A 25683-nucleotide genomic window follows, 5' to 3' on the forward strand; every position below is an offset into this window, starting at 1 on the left:
TCGGTATAAGTTTAAAAATGTGAAAATGAGATAAAGTGTAAAAACTAAAATGGTTTCACTGCTTCTTCGGCAACATCAAATAGATACAGCTATAGTTCATCTTTTTATTATTATTATTATATAATTTACCGAATTGGATATATAATGAAAACTAATAACAACAATACTGATGACAATATAATAATGCTACTTACACAGCTGGTTCATAGGCTGATGATTCCGACTCATTCATCTCCAGTTTCTCTTCAAGAATTTTCGCGACGTCATCTACATTATTTGTTTCTTCCACTTCAGTTGTCTACGGAAAGGAGAACAAAATAGTCCAATAAAAGATATCACACGATCATGAATTGAATAACAAAAGATATCATATGATCATGAATTGAATAACAAAAGATATCATACCATCATGAATTGAATAAAAAAAGATATACTACAATCATGAATTGAATAACAAAAGAGATCATACAATCACGAATTGAATAACAAAAGATATCATACAATCAGGAATGTAATAATAAAAGATATCATATGATCAGGAACTGAATAACAAAAGATATCATACAATCATGAATGGAATAACAAAAGATATCATACAATCATGAATTGAATATCAAAAGATATCATACAATCATGAATTGAATAACAAAAGATATCATACAATCATGAATTGAATAACAAAAGATATCATACAATCATGAATTGAATAAAAAAAGATATCATACAATCATGAATTGAATAAGAAAAGATATCGTACAATCATTAATTGAATAACAAAAGATATCGTACAATCATGAATTGAATAACAAATGATATCATACAATCATGAATTGAATAACAAAAGATATCATACAATCACGAATTGAATAACAAAAGATATCATAAAATCATGAATTGAATAACAAAAGATATACAATCATGAATTGAAATACACATGATAGCATACAATCATGAATGGAATAACAAAAGATATCATATGATCACGAATTGAATAACAAAAGATATCATACAATCATGAATTGAATAACAAAAGATATCATATGATCACGAATTGAATAACCAAAGATATCATACAATCATGAATGAATAACAAAGATATCATACAATCATGAATGAATAACAAAGATATCATACAATCATGAATGTAATAACAAAAGATATAATATGACCATGAATTGAATAACAACAGATACCATACAATCATGAATGGAATAACAAAGGATATCATACAATCATGAATTGAATAACAACAGATATCATATGATCACGAATTGAATAACAAAAGATATCATACAATCATGAATTGAATAACAAAAGATATCATATAATCACGAATTGAATAACAAAAGATATCATACAATGATGAATTGAATAACAAAAGATATACAATCATGAATTGAATAACAAAAGATATCATACAATCATGAATTGATTAACAAAAGATATCGTACAATCATTAATTGAATAACAAAAGATATCATACAATCACGAATTGAATAACAAAAGATATCATACAATCATGAATTGAATAACAAAGATATCATACAATCATGAATGTAATAACAAAAGATATCATATGACCATGAATTGAATAACAAAAGATATCATATGATCACGAATTGAATAACAAAAGATATCATACAATCATGCATTGAATAACAAAGAATATCATATGATCACGAATTGAATAACAAAAGATATCATACAATCATGAATTGAATAACAAAAGATATCATATGATCACGAATTGAATAACAAAAGATATCATACAATCATGAATTGAATAACAAGATATCATACAATCATGAATTGAATAACAAAAGATATCATACAATCATGAATTGAATCACAAAAGATAGCATACAATCATGAATTTAATAACAAAAGATATCATACAATCATGAATTGAATAACAAAAGATATCATATAATCACAAATTGAATAACAAAAGATATCATACAATCATGAATTGAATAACAAGATATCATACAATCATGAATTGAATAACAAAAGATATCATATGATCACGAATTGAATAGCAAAAGATATCATACAATCATGAATTGAATAACAAAGATATCATACAATCATGACTTGAATAACAAAAGATATCATACAATCATGAATTGAATAACAAAAGATATCTTACGATCACGAATTGAATAACAAAAGATATCATACGATCACGCATTGAATAACAAAAGATATCATACAATCATTAATTGAATAACAAAAGATATCATACAATCATGAATTGAATACCAAAAGACATCATACAATCATGAATTGAATAACAAAAGATATCATACAATCATGAATTGAATATCAAAAGACATCATACAATCATGAATTGAATAACAAAAGATATCATACAATCATGAATTGAATAACAAAAGATATCATACAATCATGAATTGAATAACAAAAGATATCATATGATCACGAATTGAATAACAAAAGATATCATACAATGATGAATTGAATAACAAAGATATCATACAATCATGAATTGAATAACAAATGATATCATATGACCATGAATTGAATAACAAAAGATATATGATCATAAATTGAATAACAAAAGATATCATACGATCATAAATTAAATAAAACAAGATATCATACAATCATAAATTGAATAACAAAAGATATCATACAATCATGAATTGAATAACAAAAGATATCATATGATCACGAATTGAATAGCAAAAGATATCATACAATCATGAATTGAATAACAAAAGATATCATACAATCATGAATTGAATAACAAAAGATATCATACAATCATGAATTGAATAACAAAAGATATATTACGATCACGAATTAAATAACAAAAGATATCATACGATCAAGCATTGAATAACAAAAGATATCATACAATCATGAATTGAATACCAAAAGACATCATACAATCATGAATTGAATAACAAAAGACATCATACAATCATGAATTGAATAACAAAAGATATCATACAATCATGAATTGAATAACAAAAGATATCATACAATCATGAATGTAATAACAAAAGATATCATAATATCACGAATTGAATAACAAAAGATATCATACAATGATGAATTGAATAACAAAAGATAGCATACAATCATGACTTGAATAACAAAAGATATCATACAATCATGAATTGAATAACAAAAGATATCTTACGATCACGAATTGAATAACAAAAGATATCATACGATCACGCATTGAATAACAAAAGATATCATACAATCATGAATTGAATAACAAAAGATATCATACAATCATGAATTGAATACCAAAAGACATCATACAATCATGAATTGAATAACAAAAGATATCATAAAATCATGAATTGAATACCAAAAGACATCATACAATCATAAATTGAATAACAAAAGATATCATACAATCATGAATTGAATAACAAAAGATATCATATGATCACGAATTGAATAACAAAAGATATCATACAATGATGAATTGAATAACAAAGATATCATATGATCATGAATAGAATAACAAAAGATATCATATGACCATGAATTGAATAACAAAAGATATCATACAATCATGAATTGAATAACAAAAGACATCATACAATCATAAATTGAATAACAAAAGATATCATACAATCATAAATAGAATAACAAAAGATATCATACAATCAGGAATTGAATAACAAAAGATATCATACAATCATAAATTGAATAACAAAAGATATCATACGATCATAAATTGAATAACAAAAGATATCATACAATCATAAATTGAATAACAAAAGATCATACAATCATGAATTGAATAAAAAAAGATATCATACGATCATAAATTTAATACCAAAAGATATCATACAATCATGAATTGAATAACAAAAGATATCATACAATCATGAATTGAATAACAAAAGATATCATACAATCACGAATTGAATAACAAAAGATATCATACAATCAGGAATGTAATAATAAAAGACAGCATATGATCACGAATTGAATAACAAAAGATATCATACAATCATGAATGGAATAACAAATGATATCATACAATCATGAATTAAATAACAAAAGATATCATACAATCATGAATTGAATACCAAAAGACATCATACAATCATGAATTGAATAACAAAAGATATCATACAATCATGAATTGAATAACAAAAGATATCATATGATCACGAATTGAATAACAAAAGATATCATACAATGATGAATTGAATAACAAAGATATCATACAATCATGAATTGAATAACAAAAGATTTCATACAATAATGAATTGAATAACAAAAGACATCATACAATCATAAATTGAATAACAAAAGATATCATACAATCATGAATTGAATAACAAACGATATCATACAATCATGAATTTAATAACAAAAGACATCATACAATCATAAATTTGAATAACAAAAGATATCATACAATCATGAATTGAATACCAAAAGACATCATACAATCATGAATTGAATAACAAAAGATATCATACAATCATGAATTGAATAACAAAAGATATCATACAATCATGAATTGAATAACAAAAGATATCATATGATCACGAATTGAATAACAAAAGATATCATACAATGATGAATTGAATAACAAAAGATATCATACAATCATGAATTGAATAACAAAGATATCATACAATCATGAATTGAATAACAAAAGATTTCATACAATAATGAATTGAATAACAAAAGATATCATACAATCATGAATTGAATAACAAAAGATATCATACAATCATAAATTGAATAACAAAAGATATCATACAATCATAAATTGAATAACAAAAGATATCATACAATGATGAATTGAATAACAAAGATATCATACAATCATGAATTGAATAACAAAAGATTTCATACGATCACGCATTGAATAACAAAAGATATCATACAATCATGAATTGAATAACAAAAGATATCATACAATCATGAATTGAATACCAAAAGATATCATACAATCATAAATTGAATAACAAAAGATCATACAATCATGAATTGAATAACAAAAGATATCATACAATCATGAATTGAATACCAAAAGATATCATACAATCATGAATTGAATAACAAAAGATATCATACAATCATGAATTGAATAACAAAAGATATCATACAATCATGAATTGAATAACAAAAGATATCATACAATCATAAATTGAATAACAAAAGATCATACAATAATAAATTTAATAACAAAAGATATCATACAATCATGAATTGAATAACAAAAGATATCATACAATCATAAAAAGAATAACAAAAGATATCATACAATCATAAATAGAATAACAAAAGATATCATACAATCATAAATTGAATAACAAAAGATATCATACAATCATAAATAGAATAACAAAAGATATCATACAATAATGAATTGAATAACAAAAGATATCATACAATCATGAATTGAATAACAAAAGATATCATACAATCATAAATTGAATAACAAAAGATCATACAATAATAAATTTAATAACAAAAGATATCATACAATCATAAATTGAATAACAAAAGATCATACAATAATAAATTTAATAACAAAAGATATCATACAATCATAAATTGAATAACAAAAGATATCATACAATCATAAATAGAATAACAAAAGATATCATACAATGATGAATTGAATAACAAAGATATCATACAATCATGAATTGAATAACAAAAGATAGCATACAATAATGAATTGAATAACAAAAGATATCATACAATCATGAATTGACTAACAAAAGATATCATACAATCATAAATTGAATAACAAAAGATATCATACGATCATAAATTGAATAACAAAAGATATCATACAATCATAAATTGAATAACAAAAGATCATACAATCATGAATTGAATAACAAAAGATATCATACAATCATGAATTGAATACCAAAAGATATCATACAATCATGAATTGAATAGCAAAAGATATCATACAATCATGAATTGAATAACAAAAGATACCATACAATCATGAATTGAATAACAAAAGATATCATACAATCATGAATTGAATAACAAAAGATATCATACAATCATGAATTGAATACCAAAAGATATCATACAATCATGAATTGAATAAAAAAGATATCATACAATCATGAATTGAATAACAAAATATCATACAATCATGAATTGAATAACAAAGGATATCATACAATCATGAATTGAATAACAAAAGATATCATATGACCATGAATTGAATAACAAAATATCATACAATCATAAATTGAATAACAAAATATCATACGATCATAAATTGAATAACAAAAGATATCATACAATCATGAATTGAATAACAAAATATCATACGATCATAAATTGAATAACTGCTAATAATTAACTTCCAATGATTTGTTATTTTTGAGATGAAGACTAATATTTGAATTTTTTGGACGACTATTTTTTCTTGATTGTCATTTTCACTATGTTTCGGCCAATATCACCACTGACCTTCTTCAGGTGAATCATTTTTCAAACTTGGAAATTTTTATGCCAAACTTTGAAACACCATACAAAATTTCAAACTGAACCTTTTATTTAATCCATGAGGGTAGATTTTTCTTGTTTCCAAGTTTGACAAAGATTCCCAAATTCAGAAAGATGCATGTAAAAGAATGTCAGAGCTTACATTGAATGAAACAATATGAAAAATAATAAACAAGATAAGAAGAATATTGTTGTGTGCCAATAACGTGGATAACGCAGTCCTGGCTGGAACCAACTTGTTTGTGTTCAAATTGAATGCAGAGAGGCCAAAAGGTTAAAACTGACCGGTCTCAAACTTGTTTACTTCAAGTCACAGACGTGTTACAACTGTGTGCTAGCAGGGGTCACAAGGCAGGCTAGTGTATTTGGAGTGCAAACTGGTTAATGGGGTGTTACTGCCATACACATACACCTTAAAATAAATAGGGACGCCCATGCATTTCTAGTCAGTTAGTCAGAATAAGAAAATCTTGATTCAAGATAAGAAAACGGAAAAAGAAAAAAAGAGATTGGAATTAATTCAGCGATGCAGATGTTTCCAGGAAACGTGGAGAATCCAAAATAAAGATATTGTTTTCAAATAATAATATCAAATCAAATTTTTGGGAGCATGTATGAATTGTCGCGAGGGGGCACTTACTGAAGAAGGAGAAAAAGATGTCTTAAAATCTGCTTATATGTGACACACACACAAAGACAGATGATCACGGTCATGCCATAATTATCTAGACACCACATACACAGCAGAACAATATTTCGAATAACACAAATTTCTTTCTTGTAGCTATTTTCTATAAATTGTTTTCATTTACAAAAAGTAAAAACCTTAAGAAATCTTAAAACAGTTTAATAATCATAAAAGATTCTAAATAACTTCTTTTTTTTTTTTTTTTTAGTCATGTTCAGCTGAAACAAGGCACTTGGACGTAAGAGGTTATTATTTAGGACCATGTTTAGAGGAGATAAGCGAGATGTTGGTTTACATTACATTTATACTTCTGCATAAAACTACAATCAGGGAAGCAGGTAACAGGGAGGGAATTCCAAAGTCTAGCAGTATGAGAGAAGAAGCTATTAGAGTAGAAGGCTTTTTGACATCTAAGGAGTTCTACAATGAAGGGGTAAAATTTTGTTACTCAGGAGTATGTACATTGAAGGGATATAAATGCAATGAGTTCATCAGAGCACATTAAAATAATTATAAAACAGGGCCAGGGATACAACATTACAGCAATGGGACAGGGACCTATAAGATTTAAGATTCTTTTTTGGATCCTGCTACTTGGACATAAGGAGTTATTGGCATTACTATTTCTTCATCAAGACAAAATATTGAAATACAGATTTTAACCATTCTGTATTTGTAGTCTTTTTGTCTTGGATGGAATTAAAAACAAAACCCTATGCAAAGATAAACAACTTCTTTTTAAATAGAAGTTTATGAAAAAAAAACTGATGGTGATATTTACTTTGGATTTGTTGATTTTACAAAAGTATTGTGGGATCTAGGTCGTTCCAAACATCCGTAAACAGCAAAAACAAAATTTTAGTTAATTTTATTTATAACAAAGCTTTGTAACGAGAGAGGGGGGGATACTTATTGTCAAATCACAGCATTTAACTTATCGAGTATTTACAATAAAATCTATGATATGAACATTAGAGCATTTCAATGTTCCTATTTATTTTCCTCCCTACGAGAGCAGAGTCAGACACAAGGTCAGTTTTTAATGTAAGGAAATCCAAAGGAGAACTTTGAATTGAAACAAAAATAAAAATTGCCTCGGTCTACAAGGATTTCTCATTCACTGACCAAGAACAAAAAAAAAAGATGAAATGTGGTATCAGAACAGATACTATACTCTGCTCTTAGCCAATTTATTTAGCAAAATAAAAAATTACAATAATATCATATCACGATAAAAAATATTTTAATAGTTCAAAATTCAAATCTTTGATTTTACTTAGGCATAGAGCTCTGTGGATTTGGGAGGATGGATGGAGGTATCGAGGGTCTTTCTAATGACCTACAAAACTTTGCGATTACTCTTTACCGCAATACCTCATTCACGCCGTGGAGTTAAACCTTCTCGAATGATCCCCAATTGTTTGGATGTGAAAAATGTATGTAAAGAAATCTTTTTTTATTATTTTTTGCTCTTAGGCAAAAAGGTCAAGTGAGTACGTCAGTGTTAACATTAAAGCACTATTATTCTTATAAGAAAATATGTAATTTTAATAGGCAGAGCACAGGCTTTGCCTCAACACATTGTTTGCAAATAATTTAAAAAGAACCAAATAAAGAATTATTTGGAAAAAACTCGGCCAGAGATTTTTATCCTGAGCCATTCCAGTAATGATCCAGTCTCTGTTGATTTTTCAGTGGGAGTTTAGTTCTGTGCACTTCTAGGAGGTCCATCCTCCCAGACCTTGCTTTCTCTCTTTGAGAAGGAGTTAGTTTATTGCTAATCACCTGAGGCACCTTCATCAAGGAATGTCAACGGGGCTGTTCAAGCACTTTTGCAGGCCAGAGTGTTCCCCCTGGGAGGGTGAGGCGACTTCTCAATCCCACTTTCCAACCCTCGTGTCTAAGTTCTTGCGATGAGAAAGAACTAAACAGCCCCTTATTTTGGAAAGAGAGAAATAAAGTGTAAACAGTCGTTTACAACAAAGCTGACATTGGATGACGTAAGTAAAAGATTATTTAACATGTTTGCTGTTGACGCCAAGCTTGATTAAATAGAGAGCCTGATAGCATGACTGACAAGCAGAGAAGAAGTGTGGGCCGGTGTGCCACCACCGTGCATGTATGAGACTCTTATCCATTTGTAAATAAATTTAACGAAGAAATAAAAAGTACTCCTTTATAAATAAAAGAGAAAAAGAGAAGCAACTCTGTTTCGATGGGAAGCAAAAAAAGTGCATTGGATTATTTCTCTTGCATCCAACAGCTACAATTAAACAAACAAGCAATAAAATCCAAGTTCCATCATATTACATGGTGGAATGATAAAATTGTCACAATAGAAAAGATGACATGATTCCATTTCCGTTTAATAAAAGCTGGTTTTCTTTTTTGTTGAAGATCATCTACTAGCTGGCCAGTTGTGTACGAATCCCAAGAGTGATATGAGCCTTCTATCATGTCTGAAAGTGACGCAATGTTCAACAAGCAAGATTAAAGATGCACTGCTGTATAACTCCTGCTTTCTAACAATCCAAGTTATGATAACAGGACCATTGCCAGCACCCTTAAATTGCAACTCCGAATGAATCAATGCTTGAGGGCACGGCTCAACAGAAGTGTGCGACCACCGTTATGGTCTTCAGTGTGGTTTCAAGTGAGGGTCATATCATGGCACCTCACATCTTCAAAGTCGGCTTGAAAGTCAATGCCAAAGTGTACCTGGATGTGCTGAAGAGTGTGGTGATCCTCTGGTGCAATTAGGTGGCTGCTGGTAAGCACTGAGTGGGGTAACAGGGCTCAGCGCTGGTCCACAAGTTCAAAGAGACCCATGCTTGGCTTCAGAAGGAGTGCTACAACTTTGTATTCTTCTCACACTGCCCCCCTCCTCCTCCTGACCTAAAGTTTTATTTTTATGAATTATTAAAGTTTTATTTTTATGAATTGTTAAAGTTTTATTTTTATGAATTGTTAAAGTTTTATTTTTATGAATTATTAAAGTTTTATTTTTATGAATTACTAAAGTTTTATTTTCATGAATTATTAAAGTTTTATTTTTATGAATTATTAAAGTTTTATTTTTATGAATTATTAAAGTTTTATTTTTATGAATTATTAAAGTTTTATTTTTATGAATTACTAAAGTTTTATTTTTATGAATTACTAAAGTTTTATTTTTATGAATTATTAAAGTTTTATTTTTATGAATTACTAAAGTTTTATTTTTATGAATTACTAAAGTTTTATTTTTATGAATTACTAAAGTTTTATTTTCATGAATTATTAAAGTTTTATTTTTATGAATTACTAAAGTTTTATTTTTATGAATTACTAAAGTTTTATTTTTATGAATTATTAAAGTTTTATTTTTATGAATTATTAAAGTTTTATTTTCATGAATTATTAAAGTTTTATTTTTATGAATTATTAAAGTTTTATTTTTATGAATTACTAAAGTTTTATTTTTATGAATTATTAAAGTTTTATTTTTATGAATTACTAAAGTTTTATTTTTATGAATTATTAAAGTTTTATTTTTATGAATTATTAAAGTTTTATTTTCATGAATTATTAAAGTTTTATTTTTATGAATTACTAAAGTTTTATTTTTATGAATTATTAAAGTTTGATTTTTATGAATTACTAAAGTTTTATTTTCATGAATTATTAAAGTTTTATTTTTATGAATTACTAAAGTTTTATTTTTATGAATTATTAAAGTTTTATTTTTATGAATTACTAAAGTTTTATTTTTATGAATTACTAAAGTTTTATTTTCATGAATTATTAAAGTTTTATTTTTATGAATTATTAAAGTTTTATTTTCATGAATTATTAAAGTTTTATTTTTATGAATTATTAAAGTTTTATTTTCATGAATTATTAAAGTTTTATTTTTATGAATTACTAAAGTTTGATTTTCATGAATTATTAAAATTTTATTTTCATGAATTACTAAAGTTTTATTTTCATGAATTATTAAAGTTTGATTTTTATGAATTACTAAAGTTTTATTTTCATGAATTATTAAAGTTTTATTTTTATGAATTACTAAAGTTTTATTTTCATGAATTATTAAAGTTTGATTTTTATGAATTACTAAAGTTTTATTTTTATGAATTACTAAAGTTTTATTTTTATGAATTACTAAAGTTTTATTTTTATGAATTATTAAAGTTTTATTTTTATGAATTACTAAAGTTTTATTTTTATGAATTATTAAAGTTTTATTTTTATGAATTATTAAAGTTTTATTTTTATGAATTACTAAAGTTTTATTTTTATGAATTACTAAAGTTTTATTTTTATGAATTACTAAAGTTTTATTTTTATGAATTACTAAAGTTTTATTTTTATGAATTATTAAAGTTTTATTTTTATGAATTACTAAAGTTTTATTTTCATGAATTATTAAAGCTTGATTTTTATGAATTACTAAAGTTTTATTTTTATGAATTACTAAAGTTTTATTTTTATGAATTACTAAAGTTTTATTTTTATGAATTACTAAAGTTTTATTTTTATGAATTACTAAAGTTTTATTTTTATGAATTACTAAAGTTTTATTTTTATGAATTACTAAAGTTTGATTTTTATGAATTATTAAAGTTTTATTTTTATGAATTATTAAAATTTTATTTTCATGAATTACTAAAGTTTTATTTTAATGAATTATTAAAGTTTGATTTTTATGAATTACTAAAGTTTTATTTTCATGAATTATTAAAGTTTTATTTTTATGAATTACTAAAGTTTTATTTTTATGAATTACTAAAGTTTTATTTTTATGAATTACTAAAGTTTTATTTTCATGAATTATTAAAGTTTTATTTTTATGAATTACTAAAGTTTTATTTTTATGAATTATTAAAGTTTTATTTTTATGAATTACTAAAGGAATGTGTAACTGCCACATTACAATGGCATTGTGTGCCACAGACAGATGGTTCTTGGAAAGAAACTTTGCTCATGGAAGTTTTGTTTAAAGTATGCAAAGGAAGGAAGGGAAATCATTTACCATGGTTGTAGCTAAACGAGGTTTTGCGTTGAATGTTCTTTAAACGTGAATAAATTGGAGATCAGCCAAGCACTTACCATGAAAATAACGAGAGTATAGAAATACTAGCAACTTCTCTTCTAAATAGAATGTTCCAGACATTTTAGTAACCTAAGCAAAAGATCTGATTTAAATATTCAACGTCAGGTCTAAAGTGAAACTTAGCAAAGTAGGGGTATTCATCAAGAAGAAATGCATTCATTTCAATTGGAGCAAAATAAGGATCTGAGCATTGGTAGTGGAAGGAGAGAAACTTGATTTTAGATGTATTAAAAGTAATCAGCTATCTTTTTCCCCACTACATGCTGCAGGTCAGCAAAAGAAAAAAATAAAGGATCTTGATTATTAATACTCTTTGAAGTGTTACCATAGATAACCATTTCATCTGAATAAATGTCAATGAATGATCTTAAAGTGCGATTTGGGAGGTCATTGATAAATATTAGGAAGAGGGTTGAGTCCAAATTGGATCCTTAAAGCACACTGATATTTATACCAGCCGTTTCAGATTTCTTCCGATCAATTATTATTTTTATAAACCTATCAGTAAGAAAAGAATTTGATGGTTGAAATGACATTTCCAGATATTCCATAACTAGCTTATGAAGCAAACCTGGACGCCAAATCCTATCAAACGCTTTTGATATGCCAAAAACTATTGCTCTAGAAACAAAGCCTCTGTTTATAGATTCATTGACCCTGTGTGATATTACAGTCAGCACATCAGCTGTCGCGCTTGTAAGATGAAATCCAAATTGCTTGTAACCGAATAGATTATTTTGCTGAAGTGATTGACAACTTCCTGATTTATCACAAGTTAGTCATAATGCTCAGGAAACTGGTCTGTATTGAGATGCAGAAGACCAATCTTCAGTAATTTTTAATAGTTTTTTTTTTTTTTTTTACAAAGGAATCACCACTTATCAAGGCCCAGAGGTCACTCAAGGATACTGAAAAGACCGACAAAGTTTTCCAACATGATGGGAAGTATTTCTCCTATACATACATATATATATATATATATATATATATATATATGCTAGTGAAATTTATTCTAGGCAGGTTGAACTGGCTTCTCCAGTAAGAGTAAGTTTCATGAGAATATTAAATTCACACGCAGTCCCCAGTTGCATGTATGTTCTGATCACGGGAGATGACGACATTAGGTTTTTGCAGTTCTTGCAGAGAGTTGTCGACATCCGCTTACTTACAGCACCTGGTATTCTCAAATAGTCACCCATCTGGTACTGATTTAATGTTGCTTAACTTTGATGATCTAATGAGAACTAATGTCAATGTAATTATGCTGTATTCAATTTCTCCTTTAAGCAACGATTGAACAGTTTTGTAACAATGGGAACTAGTTCAGGTTGCAGTTTCTCAAGCACTATGATTGGAATATTGTCAGAACCAGTTGCTTTACTAACAACAAGGTTCTTAATAAGTTTGGCAACACTTCCAAGAAAAATATATAAATGTCGCTCCTCTGGTGTCTTCTTTCCTCTAAAACATCTGACATTCAGATTCACCTAGTGTAGCACAGGCCATTCAACATTTTATGCAATCTTAGATAGTGTGAACCCATTACCCCCTCCTCACACCCACACTCCTGTCAAGTCCAATTTTGGCACCCAGTGGTATTAGGGCAGCAATCCAGCTATGATGAAAAATCCACGGGGAATCAATATTAGGATTGCTGTCATCTAGTCACTGCGGAATTATACATCAATGAAGTGAAGGTGTCAAGCCTTCTTCAACTCTGTATGCAACCACTAAGCTTCAAATCTAATGAATAGCTATGATCACAAAAACAAGACGATTGTAACACACAATCTTTACGAACTTCATGCAGAAATCCAACTCATTTCACAATGAAGATAATCAACAAACATTTGTATTATTTCAAAGCCATTGCAAATATTTTGATAAAAGAATTTATAAAAATGCATTTAATCAAATGTTTATCAATGGAGTACTGTTGCTACATCTGGGCAGAAGCTGCTTGGCACGCCCTATCCTGCCTTGATAGAATTTAAAACTGGCTTCGAAATCTAGTAGGTGATGCCCTTTTCTCTTCCCTACCTCTTTTCCATAGAAGAGACGTTGCGAGCCTGTCTTTGCTCTATCGCTATTTTCATGGTAAGTGCTCATCTGAACACCAATCTAAGGTCTCCCCTTGCCAAACTTTCACAAAAAATACTCGACTAGCTAAAACCACTATATATGATTTTCCCCACTCTTTATCTGTGTCTAAATGTAAAAACAGATTCCATGAACAAAGCTTCTTTCCCAGAACTGCTCGCCTTTGGAACACTGTTCTGCTGGCATGCTTCTCGGCTAAATACAACATGGTAGCCTTCAAACCTAATGTAAACAAGTTACTGTTAAGTCATTCTAATAAATAAACAAATTTCACCCAATATACACTATTAACGATTACTACACTATCACCTTACATAGATTAACCCTTATCCTCGAGTCGCCTTTGGACCTTGATAAGTAGTGACCCCCCAAGTAAAAAAAAAACAAAAAACAATCCTTGGTGAACAATTTTCACCTGTGTCTTTGGAAGTCCAAATTTGTTTTACTGAACTAACATACACTTTAAATCGACAGTTTCAAATGATACAACCGAAAATATTTGTCTACAGTTCTTAGTAAAAAACGTGTTGAATTCTTTTCATTTATTCACATGATTGATGTAAGTTCATCAATAATCAAATCTTTATCGGTAATCGCCATGTGTAACTGCTTTTGCATAATGTCTGTAAATAAAAGTCTTCATCTCTAATGGAGTTACAGAGTATAGTGTTTTGTTTTGCTTTTTTTAGGGGAGGGGATGATTTTATAATAATTATATAAACCTTTCTAGTGCCTATCTAAATGTTTAATAGTAAAGGGCATGTAAACTGATACTTATTTTAGCAATACACATGAAAAAATTGAAATAGCTTGAAATATTTCAATATTGGTATGCATAGAAAGAGCTTGATGAGCTAAGAAAGAATATTTTTAAATTTTTAAAATCTGATTAAAATTAAGGAAGTTATGGCTATTTTTGTGCCTCACACGTTTGGATATTTTTCCCTCTTTAAGACCATATGCGTTTCGTCACATTTTTTACACTACTTTTTCAGTAAAAATGTCATATCTTTGTTAAAACACAAGACTAAGAAATGAAATTTACTGTATAAGTGTATTTTTGTACAAGGAATCAAAATATGCAACTGAAAATCTCCCAAAGTTTATGGTTTCCAAATAATCTGCAGTAAATGTGCATAAATATGCAGCACTTCCTTAAAAATGCCATGTATCCATAAACAGAAAAGAAGTTGGAGAACTCAAAGTTGAATTGTAATGTGCTTTATGTACAAAAAACTTAAATCTAAACATAAGACCATTTAAAAATGAATATATTGCAATATTTCTTTGGTATTATTGTAGATTAACACCTTCTGTTTAACCCCACTCAACTCCTTCTGACCACCCCTCCAAAATGTGATTCTACCTTTTTAGGAAATTATGTATAAAATGCCATGAAAAACTTTAATGAAAGATAAACAAATTATTTTAGAATTGAATGTAAAATAATTTCCTATTACAGATCATTCTAGCATTTTAGGGCAGTTAACTGTTTTTTTTCTATGGGAAAATATGCATGCTTTTTTTTTTTTTAAGATGATTATGTGTAGTTTTAAGAGGGTTTCTATGCAATGAGAATATGTGGAGGGTTGCCATTCGGACTTTGAATTAATTGTAGGGCTAAGGAAAATTATGTGTGAACATACTGAAAACTTGACAGAGATAAAGCTAACAAAAACAATATTAGAGGGGGGAGCGGTTAGTTTCACAAAAATTTAATGTAAAATAATTCACCATTTCCAGGCCATTCTAGCATTTTAGGACAGTTAACCAATTTATTTTTATGTGTATTTTTCTTTAAGGAAGGATCTATTTTTTGTTTGTTTGTTTTAGATGCTTGTATGTGGCTTACAGAGGTATTTTGGTGGTGGGGGGGCTTGCCACTCGAACTTAGTGTTATTGTTAGGGTTAAAGAGTGTTTTAGGAGGAGACTTGCCACACATAATTTGGATTAGAGGTGAAGTTAAGAGAGCTTTTTTTCAAAGAGAGCGTTCATCACTCATATTTACTGTTAGCGGTTCATAATTATTGGCTTTATATTATATATTTAGTTTTAATTTAATAAGAAACTGCGTTGCGAAATTTCAAAGAAAATTCCATAAATTTGTTGATTTCTATTTTCGAGGTTGAAGGTGTTAATTCCATAGGCCGTTTATACTACGCTGGAGCAGGTTGTAAAAATATCTTTCACTTAATAAGTAGAAAAAAAAATTAACGAAATAAAAAGCTTCCTAATTGTAGTTTGATGTGTTTTCTAACTGCCTTTAAAATTTCAAGAATATTGATATAGATTTTGAGGGTTTGTATTACTATATACATAGATTCGAAAAAGTTGTCAAAAAAACAAATATATAACAAATAAATGTTATCAAAAGCAAGTTACTTTTCTACCTAACTGGATAATTTTTTAGTGTTTTTATTTAATGTAACATGTTTATTCAGCTTGAAAACAGTGTTTACCGATGTTTTGGAAAATTTTAAATGGCGCCCGACTCTCTTGAAACGGTAAGTTTGGGGAAAAGAGTTAAAAATAAAAAAGTAGACAAAATACTGCTAGAAACTCGCTCAATATATGTTACCGTGACATAGGCTGACATATATTCGGTGAGTTTTTAACAGTATTTTGTATAGTTTTTTTTTTTTTAATTTTTAACTCCTTTTCTCAAACTTACCGTGTCAAAGAGAGTCGGGCCGGGCGCCATTTTTAATTTTCCAATACATCGGTAAACACTGTACGTTTTTCGAGCTGAATAAACATGCTACATTAAATAAAAACACTAGAAAATTATCCAGTTAGGTAGAAAAGTAACTTATCTTGCCTTTGATAACATTTATTTGTTATACATTTGTTTTTTGACAACTTTTTCGAATCTATGTATAAACGAGATTTTGATACTTATTTTGATTTTGAAAAAAAAAACATTTGTGGCTGTTCGCAGTAAAACATTGTTTTAATTCGCTGTTCAAAACTAATTTAAAGAATAAACGTGCATGCAAGCTATATATCTACAAAAGTTTATTTTGCTTTTTTTAACCATGTTTTTAAATTTGACGAAAAATATTCATAATGCCGAATTGGTTGGGATTGTTGTTATTATACATTCTGAAAACCGAATAGTTCTAAACTAATGTTATTCTGATAACAAAATAGCTCTAATTAAACATAAGAACATTTATATTCATATTTTCATGTTTCTCTTAATTTGTTCTTGAATAAAAATTAAAGAACGCGTGTTTGTTTATATACTGTGCTATGGCTGATTCTACAGGCTGGAGCTGCTGCTGCTTCTAGTAATACTAATTTCATTTGACCAAATTCGAAAAATAGAAACAATTTTTTTTTCGGGTAGGTCCTTTTAAATTATCAATTACCGCGGTCCTACTCAACATAAAATAATACTTTTAATTGATAAAGATAGTAAAAAGATTGATTTACTTACTACTGGGTGTCCGAAGAATTTTTTTTTGAAAATGTTCGATACTCGGCATATTAAAGTCTTATTTTTAACACAACAAAAAAAGAAATGGTCAAAAATATTTCGGACACTTGACAGTATTAAGATTAACACCTCTTCTTATTGATTCCCAAATTTCATGACGAAATTCTTCATACAATCACGGTACGGACGTTTAGAAAACAGGGGGGGGTCATTACAAAACCTTACCGAAAACGCCATTTTATGACGTTCACATTTTTATCACTTTATTTGCTTAAAACTCTTAAAATATATAATGTACATTCATATTTATTAATTCATTTGAAAGTATATTCATTTCCGAACAAAACAGTAGTAATTTGAAGACTTGAAGTGCTTTGGTTTAAAAAATATGGCTATTTTAGTAGAACTACCTTGAAATCTGTGATTATCCAAAGCGTTTTTTTGTCCGTGTGTATTACTACTTATTTAATGATTTAAATTCGTTGTGTGAAAATGTTAGCACATAAAAATAATAGTCAGATAGTTGGCCTTTGGAGTTGTCTCCTGTGAGAACATGAACTAGAAGGAAGTATGTCACACAATACAGGAATGGATGTGAAGAGCAGGGACTGAATTAGAAGCTAGAAGTGACAAGATGTGAAAAGAAATGACTTAAAAATCAATCATAAATGAACAGATCAGGCTTCAGAAATTCATAGCAATATTTCTTTTCACCGACACTAGCAGAGAGAAAGGCAATGCTAACAGCCTAATAAAATAGCTCATCTCCAAATTCGAGATCTAGTTATTTTTTTTTTGTTCTGTTATACTAAATTTTGATTCTAGGGCAAGAATGCATTCCTACAGTGTTGCAGCCATCAGGGGATGACAAGAGACAATTTTGGATGAAGTATCCTCTGTGATGGAGGACTACTGTGATTGAGTGTTGAAGACACAACACATAAAAATATATTTCATTTGACAATAACATACAAAAAATTAGACTCTCCTTGAAGGTAAGGTAAAGCAATAATAGGGGGCTTATGGGGGGGGGGGGGGGCACTCTAAATTAATAGGGAACTATTCTTTGTAAACAAACTAATAAATCTTTTTTATTTTGTTTATTTAATGACCAAAATTCACATAATTATTTCAGTTTTTTTTTTTTTAATTTTCAGCATTTATTAAATATTTTATATAGAATAGAAAATTTGAAATTTAACAAAAACTTTTCAAAAGAATTGTAGTTTCATGAAATCTATGCTTAGATTCGATTAACACACATGTAAAAGACATTTCCACATTGTCATTCGGCCAAGCAAACCGGAACGCGCTAAGTACTAAATTTTTTTTTTCTTCTTAAAAACTCATCTTAACTCCTAACAAATGTACCATGGTGCCTCGTTATAATTTTGTCTTTCTATTTGTTTTAGTAATGTATATTTTTGTTTATTTTTGTCTTGCAAACTAAGATGAAAATTGTCACACCCCCCCCACACACACACTCGAAAGGGGCAAAACACTTCGCACCCATGCTATATTCAAGTAAACTAGCGATAAAAAGGCTAGGCAAAATTCCAAAATGTCCCAAAAATCAGGAATTATTTTCTCCTATATAGGAAGCTAGGACTTTATTTAAGTAGTATACTTAATATCTATTACTATAAGCTCGCTTGTATTGAAATGTTGCTTCCCTGCTAGCTATATCAAATCGCTGAACATTGTCTTACTTTTAATTATATTTGTAACTTAAATGCAGTGACCATAGCTATGTTGCTAGGACTTTTACTGAGCCGTACCAAATTGATTGTATTTTACTATGAATCCCGACGCACCATACACTAATAGTTTTTCTCTCATTACGGTACAAACACCTGCTGGATTCTATGTATATCCAATATATATACTTTACCTCCAAGACGACTGCATATGTCTGATTTGCATGTTAAATTAAATTAAAAAAAAAAAAAATTTTTTTTTTCTTCTTCTAACTAAACTTTACTTGACACTCAAAATTCTAATAATTAATTCTACTGTAATCTAGGTTTAACCCTCTCCTGGAAACTAACAATCTGCCCTACTCCCCAAGCTGCCACTAACATGCATACATTACACACGACTTGGATGGGGGTCCTCAGCTTTCAGCCCTTAACCTTCGCATGCTGACCGATTGGAAGTCATGATCACTAAACATCCATTTCTACCCCTAAGGCATGCACTAGTTTGTTCTTAACTAAGTAGATACTTACTAACTGCGGTCTGTACTTAGATTTACAGCTATCTATATTACATAGCAATAGCTGCCTCTTCCTTAGCCTTACAATGTTAAATACAAAAACTGAACCGATACTCTGTAACACAAAATACAATTTCCTGATTTATAAACGTAAGCTGAAGATATCCTTATTAGAAATGGAAACCTACTTAACACCCATAACCCCATACATTCGCATCTACTGGAAATCTCCCCATATATCTATTTACTGTATAATGTAGACGCCATAGCGTATAATTTACTTCCACCTGTACTGTATTGTACTTATCGAAAATGACGTTACTTGTATCTATTGAATACACATAACCCTTCTGCCATCTAAAATATCCAGAGCTTGTACAACAATTTTTAGTTAATTCTTAATATCAAGCCATTCTGTAACGCATTATCCTATTCCTAAGCCAACATAAAAATAAAAGGAAGAAAATTTTATTTTACTTTTTATTTTTTACTTATTTATTTTCTCAATTATAAATTTAAAGGAAAAAAAAACATTAAACCATATTAACTCCTTCCAACAGACCTGTTTGCAAATATAGCTGCTTCCACTGCATGAACTCTTACTCACCCCCTCCTCCAGTAACAAACAATGAAATAGCAATGTCCCGTAATCACTTTGAGGAGTATAATTTCTCAGTAGATATATAACCTTCATAAACTAACCCAGTAACAACACTAACTACCCTCACGAGGGATGCAGAAATACCTGGATTAGGACCCAGGCGCGGGACAAACCCTCTCAGTCCTGATGGACCCGTAGATCTTCCCATGTCATCTGTCTAGGAGAAGGAAAGCTCTGATGCTAAACCTAAGGGGAGGAAGGCCTCTCCAGTCTTGGATGACAACCTTCCTACAGCTGGTGACTCAAACAAATTACCGGTCTGCAAACCTAAACTGCTTAAGGAGTAGATAGGCACCGTCTATCGCCCGGCTTCCATACTCCTTCTTTGTCTATTAGCCAGGCGTAGAGGTCGAACCACTGGGAATCAACAGAAACACTCGGTGGTCGATCTTGTTTCCTGACTAGGGCAATGAATGCCGTTTTTCCTCACCCCCAACACATCCCAACCCTTAAACTGGGCACTTGGGAGTGCTTGAATACCGTAATGCCAGTGCAAGCAGATTGGGTTGACCATCATCTGATGGGTTGAGGGTACCGGATAGACAGTTCCTGGCTGCTGTTCCCGACTGGTAGTACAGGAGCCCTAACTCTTTGGTAGTGCTTAGAGCGGCTGCTCCATCAACAGTTGTATAATATCAGGATGTTTGTAGTGCCATGTCGCACATGGAAAGGGACCCTGCACTCATCCCCGGTGATCCGTGGCCGTGAAAAACACCAAACGGAACAATGTTGAAGAAAAAGAAAAAAAAACACTTTAATATCCCTACTTGAAAAAAGTTTCTTTGAAAACCAAAAATTTGTAATTAAATAAACAATATGTCTATTTCTTAAAAAAAACCCCCAAAAATCGCATTGTTCAACTTTATTAATGCTTTCAAATTTGACTCAATATATTTTTGCTGAAAACTTTTTAAGAAAACAATAACAAATAGAACTGACCTCCTAAGCTGTCAAATCCATTCTAGCAAAATAAATAACACACACACTAGCCTATTAATATATAGATTCCTATTAATATATAGATTCCTATTAATCCTTAACTGTGTATTGAATGAATACCATAATACTTAGTTGATTGCACCTTTGGTCCATACAAAATTTCAGCCATACTAGTCCAGTATTTTCTTAGAAAATGAAAGTGTAAATGCGGTATTGTGGTGGCTAATCTCTTAATCCATAACTGTGCATCAAACGGATACTATAATACTTAGTTCGCTGCACCTTATCATAAAAAAGGTCCATATAAAATGTTGACAATCAGTGAGATATAACATCAGCTCCGAGTCATCTGTGTCCCTTTCCTATAATAATTGACACTTTCCTAATTACACATTAATCATCACAAAACACTTTGTTAACAAACTTTGTGCTGATGCACCAATTTCATTGGCCAGTTTTACAGCTTATCAATCCTTTTGGGTGATTTAATGTCAAAAGAAGATGAACTTTTTAAATCATACTTTGTATCTTCAATGCTTAAACACAGTGGTCTTCAAGACTGAGGATATTTCATCTGGAATCATTTCTTGGTGTCCCCTGGTAGCTGCTATACTGTGGGAATATATTTTCGCTTTAAAATCAAAATTTGGCACAGCAACACAAAGAAAATAACTAGATCCTAAATTTGGAGAAGGATCATTTTATTGGGCTGTTGACATTGCCTTTCTCTCTGCTAGTGCAAGGGGAAAAGAAATATCAGGACTACAGATTTCTGAGGCCTAGTCTCCCCACTTATATTCAAATAGTTGAACAAAAGTTGCTATTTTACCTATAACAGAAGAGAAGTTGTGGATTCATATTTTTCTGAACAGTATTAATTAGGCAAATAGATCCGACCAGATTTAAAATTGCGCAGACAATTTCATAAAATAGAATAGCATACATGAATCATTTATTTCAGTTGATACAGATATGCCCCCCCCCCAATACCATCCATTAAATCTTAATAAAATTCACAATCCTTTTTGTAATGCAATCATATTTGGTGCAAATACACTTTAGTCTATGCTTGTCTTGTCCACCAACTTTTAGTCCTTAATATCCAACAGTTTTTGTTTCATCACACCTAAATGCAAAATTATCAATAATTCCAACAAACAACCTCTCTTGACTTTGCCTTTATTTTGGCTGTGATGGACATTTTCAATCCAAGAAAAGTCCAGGTATTGTTTTGATAGACACTGTCCTTTGAAAATCGCACAGATAAAAATGTGTCGAGGATTAAGGTCCAGAGAGTGAAGCACATTCAGGATCAAACATCCTGCTAATGAGACAATTACCAAAGTGTCCCCATATATAATCGAACAGCGATAGAATAAAAGAACAAAACTGACAAACCATATTATTCAAGAGTCATTTATAATTGTCTAACCACTTAGCTTTTTCGTATGAAATTTGTTAAAAAAAAATTCTAAGAAGACGGAGAGGACAAAAATGCAAAATACCTGAGCAAGAAGCCGTTGTTGCTTTTTCTTCTTCTTTTGTTTCTTTGATAGCCTGATACAAAAAAAAGCAGAGAAAGAAAAATGTAAGAGGAATAGATGACAAATAGGTTAGTTGCCAATCACCAAAAAGGAATGCACGCATTGTCAAGAATCTCTTCAGTTTCTTAAGACAAGAATAACAGATTTTTTTTAAAGGTTTACATTGCATAACAAAAATGTCCGAGAGTTTTGAAACCTTTTGAAATCTTTTTCTAGTTTATGCTTTTTTTATTTGAGTAAAAAAAAAAAAAAAAAAATTAACGAAAACTGGAAATAATTTTAACATTTCAGCATTTTTTCAATAAAAACATCTCTATTTATATAAAGTTAGATATGTACATATGTTTGTATCCATTCTTAAACTAATTAACTGATCATTAGGAATTTTGAAATATCATATATATATATATATATATATATATATATATATATATATATATATATATTAAATAAACATTTGCCCATTGCTTTTATAGTGTTCGAGCTGCTTGTTTATTTACAAACAAACAGTGAGACTCGCTTTATAACGAGACCGATACTGCACCAACCACACCGGGTGTTCTTAACCTCGTCGGATTCCACCCGATATGACAGGTGTTCTTTCGATCGTACATTGTCCCTTCACAAGTTGGCCTGTTGATAGTCTTCACCCACTGTGTTTTCATGGTGGGGCGCTTTGCCTCGCGATCGAATCGTCTCCTACCCTGTGTAGGTAGTATCCAGGTACATCAATCACTCTGCTGGTCCTTGCGGCTTGCTGCAAAATGAAGAGTCCTCACCACAAACAGAACTCTGGTTTATAACAATAATAAACTATTTATTAATTTCATTACTTCATAACAGCTACTGTCTAAATTGAGGTGACTGACTATAGCAGTGAAACGATGTAAGACCAGACCAGTAAAATCACAGATTTCCCATTAACACAGGCTAGTTAACAGCATAACATCAGGCCCTGAGGGCTCCCAAATCGGGAGCACTTGACCAGCCCAGCCATTCAATTTGCTGGCAATGACTCTACTCTTTTTAGAATTCCTTTTTCTAAATCCAACCCCTTTTCCCCACCTCTCCTTCAGAGAGTGGTTACAAACACCCTTTCTTTCTTCCTCTTAGAGCTTATCTCTACCAAATTTTAACCCTCCTTTGCACTGAGGTTTTTACTTATCAAATTAGGAGTGATTAGTCATTCCAGGTCAAACAATGCTTGGCAGCAACCCTTACCCTTGACCCCCATTCTAAGTTGTCAGCCTTAATCAGCTAAGGATCTCTGGATCTCTTCATACTTCTCAACAGAGGTTTTAAAAACAACCTTTCATGTTAACAGATATATAACGACAATGAGATAAAAACAATTATTATTTGTTTTTTCTATTTCTGACAAAATCCCATAGACATTTGTGTTTTGTTCCAATCAGACATCAACACCCCCTCTTCTGCCCTCTCTTCCTTTATCCCGTCCGGTCAAACACCCCCTCTCACCGCAATATGCACCTCGCTGCATGCATTCATGACACCAATAGTGTCATAGCTTTATAGCCACTTAAGTAGCGGGTGAAATTCATTTACGACAGTGCACTCCCCCAAGGGAAGGGGGGCTTAAAATATAGTCATCCACATACAGTACTATTCGTTGTATCACAATTCATCAGTGCGGCTAGATCAGCACCTTTCCCTAGCTGAGAATTGAACCTACAACCACTGCGTTGATAGTCAGCAGTTCTACCCATTGGCCCATGGGAGCGGTGCTCATAAATGACCTCAACAAATGTCCATTTTAAATAAACATTCACTCACTGCTTTCATAGTGCTCGAGCTGCTTGTTTCTTTACAAACAAACAGCGAGACTATATATATATATATATATATATATATATATATATATATATATATAGATAGATAGATAGATAGATAGATAGATAGATATCAGATTTGTTGTTTTTAGCAATATTAACAGCTTTGAAATGCTATAAGCTCATTTCGTGATAATATATATATATATATATATATATATTTTTTTTTTTTACACAGTAATCACCACTTATCAAGGCCCGGAAGCCACTCAGGGATAAAGGTTATTGCAAGTACATTACGTTAGTGTGGAGATTTGATGAAGTGTTTAATTAAAGGGGCGGTTCATTAGGAATTTGTTAACATTGGACTTGAAGACATATATATATATAAGTTATAAAATATATATGGCGATTAAGCTACACTGAATATTCCGCATTTCATCCACTCTAGGACTCCTCAGGCTTATGCGCGAATTTTGTGGTTGTCTTTCGAAACAAATGTCCATTTTAAATAAACAAAAGAACAAAACGAAACGAAAGACAACCACAAAATTCGTGCAGAAGCCTGAGGAGACCTACAGTGGATGAAACGCGGAATATTCAGTGTAGTTTAATCGCCATATATATTTTATAACTTACTAACTAGCTCTACATACGTATTGAGCACTTTTGAAGTAAATACTTAAAGTTTACGCATAAATTTATACTTTCGTATATTAATT

The 25683-nt window shown here is 29.9% G+C and overlaps 1 protein-coding gene across 1 annotated transcript in view; it reads right to left on the reverse strand.

Moving 5' to 3' along the window:
- LOC145280110 (dnaJ homolog subfamily C member 21-like) overlaps window positions 1-25683 on the reverse strand; it is a 132273-nt gene that overhangs the window by 8869 nt on the left and 97721 nt on the right. The window contains exons 11-12 of the mRNA XM_080131856.1: window positions 23133-23184; window positions 195-298 (exon numbers count right to left, since the gene is read on the reverse strand). Coding sequence (XP_079987982.1) covers window positions 195-298; window positions 23133-23184 — 156 coding nt within the window. The remainder of the gene's footprint in view (window positions 1-194; window positions 299-23132; window positions 23185-25683) is intronic.

The sequence above is a fragment of the Euprymna scolopes genome, chromosome 7 (assembly GCF_053919585.1).
Source record: "Euprymna scolopes isolate OS-2025 chromosome 7, ASM5391958v1, whole genome shotgun sequence".
NCBI classification, from domain to species: Eukaryota; Metazoa; Mollusca; class Cephalopoda; order Sepiida; family Sepiolidae; genus Euprymna; species Euprymna scolopes.